At 34.6% G+C, this 15726-nt stretch overlaps 1 protein-coding gene across 1 annotated transcript; it reads left to right on the top strand.

Annotated features, from left to right (window-relative positions):
* Window positions 1–362: 362 nt before the first annotated feature.
* Window positions 363–1450, top strand: LOC127793931 (uncharacterized). The gene has a single exon (XM_052324733.1). The coding sequence runs from the start codon at window positions 507–509 to the stop codon at window positions 1122–1124; it is 618 nt and encodes a 205-aa protein (XP_052180693.1). The 5' UTR covers window positions 363–506; the 3' UTR covers window positions 1125–1450.
* The last annotated feature ends 14276 nt before the right edge of the window (window positions 1451–15726 follow it).

Raw genomic sequence — 15726 nt, 5'->3', positions numbered from 1 at the left:
GTCCAATTTTACTTATGATATAAAAATATAAGAAATTATTAAATATTTCATGAAATTACCAATTTAACCCCACACAAACTGCACCGACCTATTTAGCAGTTGACCCAAATTTATGAGTGAATTTATTTTAAAATTTAATAATAAATTTTAATTGTAAAAATTATTATTAGCTTTCACCATCAGCCTGTCTAAGTAGGGTATTTACCATGGCGCGCTGGTCTTCCATTCACACACCGTCACTTTGTCACGTATTCATTTGTCCGCATCAAAGCGCTTATGAAATGCAGGCAGAATGAACTCCAAATTCAAATGAAATGAAATGAAATTGGGCCACTATCTCCTCCTCCTGTTCTTGCCGAGTGAAATGCTATATAACAATCCAAGCTTCCGAATCCACTCAACGTTGTATATTCCTTTTACTTAGATAAAGATCCCCCGGTGGGTCGCCGGAGAATTCAGCCCCCGGTTGCCGGTTGCTGTGTCGGCGGTGGTGGCGGTAATGATACATGGCGAAGGGTCGGAAACTGCTCACCAGCCGCAGCGAGCGCCTGTTGACCAGCTACAGTTACGGTCAAGGCCAAAGCACGGCCATAGATTCGCTGGAGCTCGGCGAGGACGACGTCTGGTCGATTGTCGATGACGTGGCCTCCACCGGCGACGATCACCCTGGCGAGTGGATTCCGCGCGCCACCGCCGATAGCAATGGAACCGCCTCCATCAAGACCCGCCGCCCCCTCCCGCCGCGAGACGGGCGCCACTTGGGCGGGCTGTCCCTGGCGTTCGAGGACTCCGATAAAAGGGCGCCGTCGAGGATTGTGCACCAGTTTCGTAGCCACGACAGAGCGGCGAGCCCACGTGGACACCACCTGGCCACTTCGGCGCCGGTGAACGTCCCGGACTGGTCGAAGGTTTACCGGGTCGACTCGGTCGAGTCCTTGCCGGACTCTGACCACGGCGCCGGCGACGAAGACTCCGAGATCGTGCCGCCGCACGTGTATTTGGCACGAGAATACAGGGAGATGGCGGCGAAATCGGTTTTCGAGGGCGTTGGCCGGACGCTGAAAGGCCGAGACATGAGCCGGGTTCGCGACGCGGTTTGGAGTCAGACCGGGTTCGACGGCTGAATCTTGAATCTGAGTAATGAGTTGGGCGAGTGGACTCGGGCAGTTTGAGTCAACTCAGATGATTATGAGTCACTTCGGAATCTGGGATCAGTTGCTGTCGCTGTCACGTCCGTGGGAAATTTAGTCCTTTCGTGATCTGGGCCAGTGAAATTTTGATACGATGAGTTTACTTTTGTGCCTCGCTAGGTGTTATTAGTATCCCCTGCTAGTGGATGGAAAGAAAGCTATTGTTGAATTACAAAATTGTCCTTTGTTATGCTTTAAAACTACCAATATGAGTAATTATTTCTTGAAGTGAGAAGATATTAAATCGATACTTCATATAATTTCAAATTTTGTCCAGTAATAGTTTTTTCTTGAATTAATTTGATTAGTAGAATTAAAAAGAATTTTTTACGAGCATGGCCGACCAAAGATATTTGTAATGAACATTTTGGAGAGTTTGGTTCAATTAGATTTATTAATCATGGGGAAATGCTTTTATAATTATTTATATATTAAGAAAATGTCATATTTATATCATTTTAATAATATTTTTTTATGACAGTTGGAGTCTGTGTGCCTGTCGGGCTACCGCGCGCGCCAGGCCTATCACCACTTATTTGTTCAAATTTGAGTGCATTCGATAACTGTCATTGTCTTTGATATGACATGACTCAATCTCTCACTATATTATTCAAAAGTTAAGTCAATTTTAATATTAAAAATGAAATAAAATAATAATTTGAAAGTAATGATATACTTATTATTCAAAATTTGCATCTTTATATAAACGAACTATGAGATAGGAGAGAGTTAAGATTATGTTACATGGATGGTTAGATTTTAACTCATTGACTAGTTTGGACAAGGGGAGATTTAGGTCTCGATCAAAATGGATTTGTTTATTTGGGTTGAATCTTTTATTTGAGTCAAGATTTGAGATTTGAGCTGATATAAATATCCTAAGATAAATGTCATCTCTGAAAAATTATAAAATGAGGTATTTTTATAGATTCAAAATTCTCCCATCAATTTTTTTCATTAATAAATACATAAAGTCATTTGAGATCATGTGTCAAACTAGAAAGAAAACAAATGACGACCACCTAATATGATAGTTTGTGGATTATTAGTTAGTTAAATTATTCAAGCAAGTTGCTAGTAGCTAATGGGTCTAGATGTATAGTTTATTAGAGTAACTTCTTAATTTGTTGGAGTAATATCCACGCGTCTTACTTATTAATTGTATATAAATAGAAGGTTAGGGTTACTTTGAAATGTGGTTTAACACTAATAATAGATTTATTCTACCTTTGTTTTCTCTCTTTATGTGATGTTTAAAAACTAATCAACGTGGTATTAGAGCACCAATTATGGGGATCTGGTTACTTTGAGAGTTGGTTTTTTTCTTCTTTCGTAGCTCTTATTTTCTCGATCTCAGTCAAGGATATCTCTTTTCTTTTCTAAGAAACAAACTATTTCATGACTTCTAGTGGAAGTGATGTTAGTTGCAACATGAATGGAGAATCAAAACTTGAACATCAAAGTAGGGAATTCTCTACAATTTCACGCCTTTAATTATTCAAGCATGATCTTTGTCTCAGCTCCATTAAGTAGTGCCAATTATAGATCATGGAACAAGGCAATGCAAGTTGCCATTGGAGCTAAGAACAAATTAGGTTTTATTGATGGAAGAGTATCAATTTCAGAGGAGGACAATGATGAATTTTAGCTTTGGAAGAGATGTGATTACACGGTCACTTTTTGGTTGTTGATTTCGATATCAAAAGATCTCATTGATGCCTTCATCTACACAACAAATGCTAAATAGCTTTGGGATGAAATTGCTAAAAGATTTGGAGAGAGTAATGGCCCTCTTGTGCATCAACTTCAATGAAAAATTGCATCTATTACTCAAGATAATCTCTCAATTTCAGTTTATTATGCTTCATTGAAGAAACTTCGGGATGAGTTAGCTATAGTGGAACCTTTACCCATATGTTCTTGTGGAGCTGCGAAAGTTATCACTAAAATCACAGGAAAAAACAAACTAATGCAATTCCTTATGGGAATAAATGAAGGTTATAAGTAGGTTAGGAACCAAATCTTGTTACTTAATCCATTGCCAAGTGTTAATAAAGCTTACTCCATGATATTGAGGGTGGAATCTCAACCCCAAGTAATTTCTTCTTTAACTAATATTAGTGAAGGATCTACTTTCCTAACCAAACAATATCTAGGCACCAAAAGAAATTTAAGAACAAAAGGCTATGATTATTGTAATCGCTATGGGCACACAAGGGAAAATTGCTTCAAACTAGTTGGTTATCTGGATTGGTATATGGAATACAAGAACAAACGCTCTTCACATAAATTGATTGCTAATGTGACCAACAAAACAAACCTGAACCTTGATACACCTCTGGATATCGTGCCTCTAGACAATGAGGAACTTGGGAATTCAATTGCTACTACCATTCTCAAGATGCTTAAGACTAGTGCTTCAAATCTCAACCTTCATACTACTGCATTGACCAATTTTAATGGTAACCTAAAACTAATGAAATTTTGTTGCCTTGGAATAATAGATGACAACTCATGGATTCTTGATAGTGGTGCTACTAACCACATCACATATCATAAAAAAATGTTCACTTCCTTACACACCCTTTCACACCACATTTCTATTCATTTACATAATCACATCACCATGGTTGTGACACAAGTAGGATTGATTCAATTAAGCTCCAAGCTCCACGATGTTCTATATATACCATCATTTCATTTTAACCTTTTGTTTGTTAGTAAGTTGCTTCATAGCCTTTACTTGAAAGTAATTTTCTTTCTTTTTGATTGCATTATCCATGACCTGATGACTCATGAAGTATTAGTTGTGAGAAAGGTATTGATAAGTCTAGTTTCTTTGCCACCACAATTAATTCCTTTCTCACAAAATTTAAGACTCAACATTTCATTTGTAATTACCACATTCTCTATCTACACTCAAACTAATAAAGAGAATTGTTATTTCCCTACTACTTTTGAGCCTACTACTTTACAACATCATAAAGCATTTTCTATTGTTTCCAATTGTGAATTGTGGCATAATAGATTAGGTCATCTCCTTATCCAAAAGTTAAAGTACATCCTTGCATTGAAACATATATTTGATGGGTCTTTTTCATGTGATGCATGCCCCCCTAGCTAAGCAAACTAGGTTACCATTCCCTCACCTTAATTTGAAAGTTCATGTTGTCTTTGAACTCCTCCATATTAACTTGTGGGGCCTTACCCAACTACTTCCTTAATTGGTGCCAAGTATTTCCTAATCATTGTAGATGACTTTTCAAGACCAACTTGGACATGTATGGTCTAACATAAGAGCCAAAGTCCTTCACTCCTTAAAACTTTTCTTCAAATGGTTGAGAACGAATTTCAAACCATAGTAAAGGCCATTAGAACCAATAATGGTTCAGAATTCCTTAATCAATCCACCTTAACCTTGTTGCATTGCAAAGGTATTCTACACTAGAGAACTTGTAGTTACCCCCCTCCCCAACAAAATGAAGTGGTGGAACGCAAACATAGACATCTTCTTGAGGTGGCAAGAGCTCTTCAACGCCAATCCCATTTACCTAAATTTTTTTGGTCAGAATGAGTGTTTATTGCGACTTACCTAATAAATCGTATGTTTCTTTCCATTTTGAATTGGAAAACCCCTTACTTTAGGTTGTTTCATAAAGACCTTGATTATAACCATTTAAAAGCTTTTGGTTGCCTTTGTTATGCTACCAACACTCTGCCCCCACAAAGACAATTTCATATCAAGGGTCATCAAATTGGTGTTCATGGGTTACTCTCATTGTCAAAAAGGTTATAAACTTTTTGACCTTGCCACCAAAACCATCTTTGTCAATAAACATGTTACCTTTTTTGAAACCAAAATTATTTTAAAGAAATAGTTTTTCCTTTGTCGCAAGACATCACCCCATTACCTTAAGTCCTTATTAGTACCTCTACTCCCACACCTATGCCCTCCCCACCTCAAATCGTATCCTCCCCTACTTTGTCACCGCCTCTTTCGACAAATATGCAACCATGTAACCTCCCAAGTTCTCCCAGATATCCACTCACTCAACTTGAACTTCGTAGAAGTACTAGGGTCCACCATAAACTAATTTGGTTAGAAAACTTTGTCAGATTGGTTCAAACTTCACCTACCCATGCTTCTACTTCAAAGTCACCAGGTACATTTCTTTTCTTAATTTTGAATCCCTTGTCTTTTCACTTGCTTATCTTTCTTTTATTATTCTTTTGTCCATGAGCCAAACACTTTTCACCAAACATCTCGTGATCCTAACTGGGTTAAAGCAATGGAATAAGAGTTACCAACTCTTGAATAAAATGACACTTGGCAAATCACTAACCTACCAAATGGAAAGAAACCTATTGGTTCCAAATGGGTATATAAAGTGAAATACAAACCCACTTGAGAGGTTGACAGATACAAATCACAATTGGTAGCTAAAGGCTACAATCAAATATAAGGCCTAGACTATAAAGAAAGCTTTTCCCTTAGTGGCCAAACTAGTAGCAGTTCGACTTTTGATTGCTCTTGCTACTGCTAAAGCATGGCCCATCCACCAAATTGACATGAACAATGCATTTCTACATGGTTACCTTGATGAGAAAGTTTACATGAAACATGGTTATCCTATTGTTTTAGGCAAGGTTTGTCTTCTTAAGAGGTCTTTCTATGGCTTGAATCAAGTTTCACGTCAATGGAAATTGGAATTTAGTGCATTTCTTCTCAAAATTGGTTTTTCTCAATCACCACAAGACCATTGTCTCTTCTTCCATAAAACTAATGCTTACTTTGTTTCACTACTTACATAAGTAGATGGTATCTCTTAACAAATGATGATTTTGATTTTATTCACTCTACCAAGACTGCTCTTAACAAGTAGTTCATGATCAAGGATCTATGCTACCTTGAATATTTTCTTAGTCTTGAGATAGCTAGATCTCACTTAGGTACTTTCCTTTTCCAATGTAACTTCATTATGGACTTAGTTACTATTATTGGGCTTCAAGATGCCAAAGCTTCTCCCTTTCCATTATTTAAGAGTTTACACTTGTCACCTAAACATGTTGTATCATATTTTTTAGTATATGAGAAAATGTGTGTGTTGCAAGATGTTTTAAAACCAATGTTTTATATTTCGAAACACTGTTCTGTTATGTTTCTATACATATTCGAAATGCTCTTTGATATGTTTGAATAAATTCAATTTTTTTTATTCATCATGTTTCGAAACAAAGTTTCTATATTTCGAAACATTAGTCTGCCATGTTTCTAAACATGTTTCAAAATGTATATTGATAAGGTCTCAAGTTTTGCTAAATTTATATGCTGTGTTTCGAAACCTATTTGAAAACTAAGCTTATGTTTCGAAACCTATATATTATGTTTCGAAGCCTTTGTCAGTAGTGTATCCTTGTTAAACATGTTTTGAAATATGTTTCTGAAGTATGTTTCAAAACCTTCTTTTCATATTTCGAAACATCTGACTCTATCAGAAGAATTTTAAAAAATTATGTCATGCTTTTGCACTTTATTTCAAAAACTATTTTTAAAAGCTTATTTTTAAAATTATCCCCATACCCTGATGATTTAATTTCAAATATGCTTTAAGTGGAGAATAAAACCAAATCATTTTGTTTTTAAAGAGGCGTTTTCCACTCATTTTGTCTCTTGGTGCATATCCAGCTGTAAAAGCTGTATGTTTCGAAATCTCTGTGTAAAAATGTGTTATTTCAAAACCTAATAAGTATGTTTCGAAACCTAATAAGTATGTTTCGAAACCTACTTCTTTTATCTTGTCTCTAACGGTTATAATTAGCCAAAAGTCTATCTTTTTGTTATATATATCAGCTCTTTGAAGACAAGAAAACTCTCTCTCACAAGCATACACAAGTTTACACATCTACAAGAGATTTCTGCCACAAGCATAAGCGAACGAAGCTCTTCTAACAAACTCTCAAGGAAGATCCTTTCAATCATTCCTTGGTGTGCATTGTGGTGCAAAAAGGAGAAGCAAGCCGAAACCAAAGCTCTCATTGTTAGATTTGAATAGTAATGGCACCAACACCAAAAGGGGGGTGAATTGGGTTGTTTTTAAAAAATTAATTGAACTTGAAAATCCTTTTGATGTAAAATGAGATTTTAGTGTAAGTGAGGATTAATGAAATACTTGGCACAAATAATGAAACAAAGAGTACAAGCAAATAAGAGACAACGATATATAGTGGTTCAGCTTAAATCAAGCCTAATCCACTACCTTAGCTCCTCACTAAGGATTTTTTAATCAATCCACTAAAACCTCCTATCTCTCCGGATAGGCCCTCTAGTAACAAGCTAGGAAATTACAACATCTTGCTTAAACAAGCAAGCCCTCTAGCTATCTTGCTAGGAAATACAACCCCTTGCTTCAACAAGCAAGTCCTCTAGCACTCTTGCTAGGAAAACCAAGAATAATGCAAAAGAGAGGATCTAAGAGTAGACATTCTTAGTTACAAGATCTCTCAATATAAATACAAGGCTTGAACAAGATAATACAAATGATAATCAAAGCCTTTAGAGAGAAAAATGAAGCACAATTGAAACAATGAAGCTCTTGAAAGAATGAACACTTGTAAGCTTGAAATCAATCCTCTTGGTTGGTTTGAATTACCCATTTGACTTGTATTTATAGTCCTTTGAGAGCCCATTCACGAATCTTACCATTGGTAGTGGAAATAGCACTTTAGGTGAGTGGAAAAACTAGCCGTTGGGGGTTTCTGCGACACAAATGGTCGATAGATGCAAGGCATCAGTCGACAGATTAGCAAATATTTAAAAATCGGTCTACAGATGCAAGAGCATCGGTCGACAAATGGGTTAAAACTAAGAGGCCGGTCGACAGATGATGAGGTATCTGTTGACAGATGAAGCCATCCTTTAGGATATTCATACAGTACAACTTATTTACATTTCTTTAGTTTAAGTAAATGGAAGTCCATTTACTTTAATACATAAATGTAAATAAGAAAGTACCCCCATTTGGATTCAATAAAAATATCTAAAAAATCAAAATCCATAAGAATAAGAAAGTAGAATTTGGGTTTTAGTACAAATTTAGGATTTTGCGATTTTACCACCTCCAAGATATACACTTTCTATTTCTTAAAAAATTCATTAAAAATCGTTTTAGCACTAATGGATAGAAGATATCAAAATACCGAGAGATAGTTTTCCAAAATGAAATCATTTTCTTATATGTCTCCTTATAAGTTGCTAGTCTTCCAGACTTAGAAAAATATTGAAACGTTATCAAAACCTAATTTCAAGACATGATGCATGAACTAAATGATTTTTCATATGTTTAAATTTCAAGCCAAAACCTTTCATGCACGCTTTAAAATATGAAAGTTTATTTTGAAATATGAGATTAACATAAATAATTTTTCATATTTAAGATTGGTTTTTTATCAAACACATTTATGTTCTAGTTGGTCTTTTGCCTTAGAACAATTTTAGCTCTTTGTTGACCAACGACTTCAAAGCTAATTTGAAAATTATTTTAGGAGATTCTTTTAAAACTAAATACTTGACTTTGCAAATCTCCAACTAATATAGAAAATCATAAATATTTTTGGTTTTCATTTTAACAACTTACTTGAAATTGATTTTTGTTGAAAACCATAAACTTGACTCGATACTTGGGAATCAAAACCAAATGATGTTTTTCATCATTAAAACTAATCACAAGTGTAAAACATCATTCATTCCTTCAAGCTCTCCTCACTCCATATCAATAGGTTTGGTATAACTATTTGGTAAGGTGTTTTTAATTACATTCAAATTGTTGGGTTGTAAAAGATAAGTGTTATTTATCTTGTTGTGAGGTTTGAGTTGAGCCTGTAAAAACTTATTGGGTAAGGTTTTAGGGTGAACCGTAGTAAAACCCTTGGTGTCATTGATTGCTAGTGAAAGTGATTGTGGTTTGCAAATCCTTCAAGTAAGTAAAAGTTTGAAGGTAGTGGAGTAGGCAAGTTGCTGAACCACTATAAATCTTGTGTGTACTTAATTTCTCATTCCTATTTGTTGTTATCCTTGTTCATGTTTTTTAAAAGAATCGTTTTTGAAAATCCAAAAGAGTTTCAAAATTTGCAAATCAGTGAGTAAGGTTTCGAAACATATCTTAGTAGGTTTTGAAACATACTTGCTAGTAAGTGTAATTTCGAAACATACTTATCTATATTTCGAAACATACTTAGCAGAAAGATTAGTTTTAAAACATATTCCCTCAAGTTTCGAAACATAGTGTCCTGTAAGCCAAAGTTTTTATTTGTTGACAAAAAATTTACTCAAATCCCAATTCACCCCCTCTTGAGATATACTTGCCATTATATAGAACTAACAAAGCAAGGGTCTCCTCTTCCTAATCCAAATCAATATAGGCGACTTGTTGTTAAACAACTCTATATAAATCTCACGAGGCCTAACATTGGCTACATTGTGCAACATCTTAGTCAATTTTTGGCCTTTCTATGTCAACCACATCTAGATGCAGTTTTTCAAGTGTTGAAGTATCTCAAAGGCACTACTTCCCAAGGACTTTTTTTATCTTGTATCCAACGACTTGTCCCTTGTAGCCTACTATGATACAGATTGGGCATCATGCTCATTCTCTCACAAATCTTTAATAGGGTTTTGTATATTCCTTAGTAGGGATCTAGTCTTGTGGAAAACAAAGAAACAAACTACAATTTCTTACTCTTCAGTTGAGGCTAAATATCAGAGCATGGTCATCACAACCTGCGAGCTCATCTGGATTTTCCATATTTTGTAGGACCTCAATGTGTAGCTCACCCTTCCCATTCCTCTTCGTTGTGATAACAAGGCTACTTCACACATTGACATGAATCTCGTTTTCCATGAGTGTATCAAAAACTTTGACATTGATTGTCATCTTGTCAGGGACTATCTCAAGCAAGGCTTCATTACACCAGCTTATGCGTCTTCTTCCTCGCAACTCGCAGACATGTTTACTAAGCCCCTCTTTGTAGCACGGCACAATCTATCTCTTCCAAGTTGGGTTTATGTAATCCATAGTCTCCAACTTGGGGGGAGGGGGGGCGCTGTGGAATATTAGTTAGTTAAATTATTCAAGCAAGTTGTTAGTAGCTAGTTGGTCTAGCTATGTAGTTTATTAGAGTAGTTTCTTAGTTTATTGGAATAAAGTTCACGTTTCATGTTTATTAGTTATATGTAAATAGAAGGTTAGGATTACTTTAAAAGGTAATTAACACTAATAATAGCTTTCTTCTACCTTTCTTTTCTCTCTTTCTCTCATGTTTCAAAACGGATAAACATAGTTTAGGAGTAAAAACTAGGAAGGGTTTGAAAATTTCACTTTTGGAGTTGTAAATTCTCAATCCAATTTATAATCCAAATATTTGGATACCATCACATCATCATTTAAAGATAAAAGAATCCCCATCTCAATCATTAAAAAAGATGTGCATTTAGTGCGGGGAGGTGCATGGGAGGGCACAGTTGTACCAAGTGGAGAAGAGATTATGGAGAAGTGGAAGAAATTAATTAAAAGGATAAAATGAGAGGTAGACACACTGTGGCATCCCTTTTTCACGAGAGGGACAAGTGTTGTGTTAGCTCTTCTTCATATCATAGAGTGGCTGAGAACCACCACTACTTCAAATCCGTCGCTGCCTCTGGACCACACTCCTAATGGACACTCCAATAACAAACATTCTCATTCGCTCATTATTCCAAACCAATAAATAAATAATTTCTTTTTAAATTAATCTGTCCAATTATATTTATAAAAATTTTAATTTCAATATCCACATTTAATATTATTTCATTTATCAATTAGAATCAATTTATCCAAAGAGATCTTATAAATGTTTTCATTAATTAGAAGTAATCACATTACAAATTATTTCTTTAAAATTTAAAATTCAAAATTAAATAATTAAATAAATATAAAATTTTAATATAAGATCAGGCTGAGATGTAAATTCCTCACCCACTAAAATCTCTATCTATGTATATTATCCCCTAACATTCATGGTTAGAACTTATGATATTATTATAGTTTCCACATAAATAAAATGACTTATTTCGACTCATTACCAATGTGTTTGATATGACTCTCTCTTTTTTATTTTGTGGCTTTAGTTTTTGGTGAGTTTTATTGTAAAATAAGATCTCATTGTGTGGTCCGATTAAGTGGGATAGTGGGGTAGTGATTGATAGTGGTTATCAGTTTTCTCTTTTCCTATAATTGATAGAAAATCTATAAAAAAAATAATAATAAATTATCTTAACGATTTGTATAACTAAGGTCAAAGAAACTGATTGAACTGAGTTCAGATTACATTCTAAGAAGATTAAGTGTTATTTAATCATAAGACGACATATCCTCGTCATCAATCAACTCGGGTAAGAAATTTTGATTTTAGCAATACATAATTTAGCATAAAGTCATGTCAATTTTACGATCCTGATTATGATTTTAAGTGATTATCAAATTATGAACACATTTATATGATTTCAAAACTAGCTTTAGAAATTTTTTATTCACTTTTATTTGTGAATATTTTTACTTTTATTTATGACAATTTGATAATTTTATTGCAGTGTTTTTAGAGTAATGGGTGAATGTTTTTCTTTAAAAGTTCTTAATTTCTATTATCATAATTTTTGAAATTATGATTGTTTAATAGACTATTTTAGAATCATTTTAATTCTAAACTAAATCATGTTTAGTTTTTATTTTCTTCATACTTCACGTATTATGGGTTTCTTATTATTTTTATACAATTACTCATTTTCTTTTTCTTTTTAATACAATTTTGATGAGAAAATATCTCCCCAAAAAAGGAAAATTACTAAACTATCCTTAAAGATTAGATGACACATGTCCCCTTATCTATCTTAGCTTTAAAAGATAACCATCAGTATCTAGTTCTTGGATTCTTATATATGGCTTATCTCATCTTTGAAGAATCTCATATTGGCTTTATCCTTATTTGATTCAATAAACTCTTTTTTAGCTCAAGATAGTTGAGCAAGGGAATAACAAAGATAACTTTGAATATCTTGACTCACTTTATCTCCAAAAAGTTGAAGTCTATCTTTATCTGACTTGAGAGATAATAAAGCCTATGAATCTCAAAGAAGATAACTTTGAGTATTCTAGTCTATCTTATTTATATAAAGGCAAGGAATGCTCTTAGGTAAATTATGCAATTTGTAGTGTCCATATGCATTCTCGGATATTATAATGGAGGAACTAATCCTGTTCTTTTTTGCCGAAGTTTATATTGAGACAAAGTTATGATAATCAATTTTTTTAAGTATAAAATATCTCCAATTGTCTTTGTTAGTTATTTGCCAAATTTTAGATACTAAAATTAATTTAAAATTCAAACTTTCGTTGTCTAAATACAATAATAAATTTTTAACTAATATCATCTCATCTAACTAACCAAGTTCATCTAATCCATGCCATAAACTTTGTTCAAGATTTAACATATATATGTCTTATCTACAACAAACTACAAGACAAGATAAAATAAGATTAAGATTAGATACTCAAAGGCCCTCAGAACATAAATTGAGCGGTCAGATAAACAGTATATCGGTGTCAATTCAGTGGGTTATGAGTTTGATCCTCGCCCTGCATAAGAGTCAAAAGTCTAACATACGATTTATCTCCCCTGACATAATTGAGGATTCGCACAAAAACGATAATTCCAAAATTACAAACTCAAACTCAAACTCAAAGACAAGATAAGATAGATTAAGATTAAGGTTAACAACAAACACCCCCCGCGGGGGGGCCTTCTCAAACTCAAGGTGGAAGAAAGATGAGTAGCTTGAGTTTGTAGAGACCAAATCATGAAAGCGAACAAGAGGATGGACTTTGGTGAAAAAATCAACGGATAATTATTCAGAGTGGACTGAAAGTAAGGTGATAGTGCCTCGAAAGAAACGTTGGCAAATGAAGTGATAATTGATCTCAATATGCTTTCTTGCATTAATGGAAGACGTTATTATGAGCAATTTGAATGGTACTCCGATTATCATCACAATAAAAGGAAAACAGCATCAGAACTAGGAACCCCCGTGTCCGCACTCAGTAAGAAGCCAAAGAACCTCGATGTGGCATCAACAAGAGCACGTACGATACTAATTAGTTTCAATATTAGAATGAGCAGTGAAGGTTTGATTCTTCTTGCTACGCCAATAAATAAGGGAATCACTAAGAAAAAAGTACTAGCTAGCTAGCAGTAGGCCGATTACTAGCCTAATCAACATTAGAGCAAGCCTGTAAATCAAGTAGGAGGCAATAGAAAAATACGACCCATGAAAGAAAGAGCCTTTAATATAGTGAAGGATTCAAAGGACAACTGCAAAAAGAGAAAAGCAAGGAACAACCATAAATTAACTGACAAGGGTGGGCAATATATGCAATATCTAAGTCGTGTAAGGGTAAGTTAGACGAGACAACCAATGGGCTGACAGTAAGAAAATTAGATTCTCTAGAGGACAACCATCTAGATGAGTGAGGGGAACATTACGCTCCAGAGGAGTGGAAGCAGTTTTGCTGTCAGTGATTCTTGCTTGTGAGAGGAGATCAAAACATATATTTAGCTTAAGAAAGATGATAACCATCAAATGGAACAACAACCTCAAGGCCCAGAAAGTAGCTAAGAGGACCAAGGTCTTTCATATCAAAATGTTTGTTGGGGAATTATTCGAGATCAAAAATTCTAGCTGTGATAATCATATCGTTGGCATAAAGAAGCAACAAGATAATGGTACGATCAGGGTAATGAATGAAAGGAGCCAAATCATGAGGAATAGAAGAAAAGCCAAATTCATCAAGTTTGGAGTTGAACTTTGCAAACCAAATATGAGGTGCTATAAAGGACACGACGAAACTGAAAAACCTTAGAAAAGTAAAAAGAATATTCTAGAGGAGGTTTCATATAGATTTCCTCATGTTGAATCCATTGCACAACCTCTCATTGGATTGATTTTGATGCTTCACAAAATACGGTTTAAGTGTCTAAATGAAATCTCAAGGGGTATCTAAGTATTCGTAGCTAAAAAACTAAATTATCTTATGACAAATAGAGAATATTAGAACATGTTTCAAGACACGTGAATGATTTGAAATGAAATCCTAAGTGTTCGAACATGTATCAATTGAATATTACATAGGTTAAGCTTGATCTTAACTCAATTCTCCAGTATCATATCTTGTTAGTCAAGTTATCTCATTGAATCTTAAGGGTTAAAAAAGCTTAAAGTAAATATTAATCGAGTAATACCCTTACATCACTCAAGTAACTTGTAGAAACAAAGAGTTTTGAAAAATTAATCGAGTAACAAACAATTATTACTCTAGTAACCTGTAGAAATAGAGAGCCTAAAAAAATTAGTTGAGTAATAGGCAATTATTACTCGACTTACCTCCGAGGAAACCGAGATCGAAATTACTCGAGTAATAGGTAATTATTACTCGAGTATCTTGCAGAGAAACTAAAAGCCTCAAAAGATTAGTCGAGTAATAGATATATATTATTCAAATAATCTGACACCGTTCAAATATATACCTAAAATCTTACTTGAGTAACCCAGCCATATTACTAGAGTAACTTTGGCTCAAAATGAGAAATTCAAATTTGTTTTGTGCATTATTCAAGTATTGCTCTTGCAATACTCAAGTAAGATGACCTGCAAAAATTAAATTTCAAAATTTGTAGTCATTGGATCACCATTAATGCTATTTGAAAGCGCATTTAATGCTATTTGAATAGTAATAAATGCTATAGAACACCTTTATACATTACATTACATGAAAACATACATGTTTTTATCTTTGATTATCTACTCTAACCTAATCTATCTTATAGAAAAGAAAACTATTTGTTTTGACAACTATAGAGAAAAGTCACATTGTTGTTGGTCTCTACCTCAAACAAAAAGCTTCTACTATATATATACACGTTGTGTAGCTTGAAATAGAGACAAGAAAAAGATATATTAAGCTGAAGTGAATATAGTTAGACCCCACCAAGAACCTTCAGGACTGAGTGCTTACCATCATGTCAAAAGATATAGTTGTTAACAGAGACACAACTCTTTATCCCTATCCATACTGTGGGTTTGCAACCCTATCCCCAAGTCTCAACAAAAAGTCTCACAAAGTCGTTGGTGCTATGGGCTATGGATCAACAGTCCGCCTCCCCCAGTGGACCAGAGAAGACTCGAACCTGCAACCTACTCTGATACTAGTTGGACCCTACCAAGAACCTTCAGGACTAAGCGCTTACTACCGTGCCAAAAGCTATAGACTACCTATTAAGACTTGGGAATGGGGTTACAAACCCATAGTATGGATAGCAATAAAGAGTTGCGCCTCTGCTAACAGCTATACCTTTTGGCACGGTGGTAAATGTTCAGTCCTGAAGGTTCCTAGTGGGGTCCAACAAATATCAGTTAGATCCATTATCTACAAGCAAAAGGAACACCTAGAGC

The sequence above is a fragment of the Diospyros lotus genome, chromosome 2 (assembly GCF_014633365.1).
Source record: "Diospyros lotus cultivar Yz01 chromosome 2, ASM1463336v1, whole genome shotgun sequence".
NCBI classification, from domain to species: domain Eukaryota; kingdom Viridiplantae; phylum Streptophyta; class Magnoliopsida; order Ericales; family Ebenaceae; genus Diospyros; species Diospyros lotus.
This window is presented reverse-complemented; position numbering and strand designations above follow the sequence as displayed.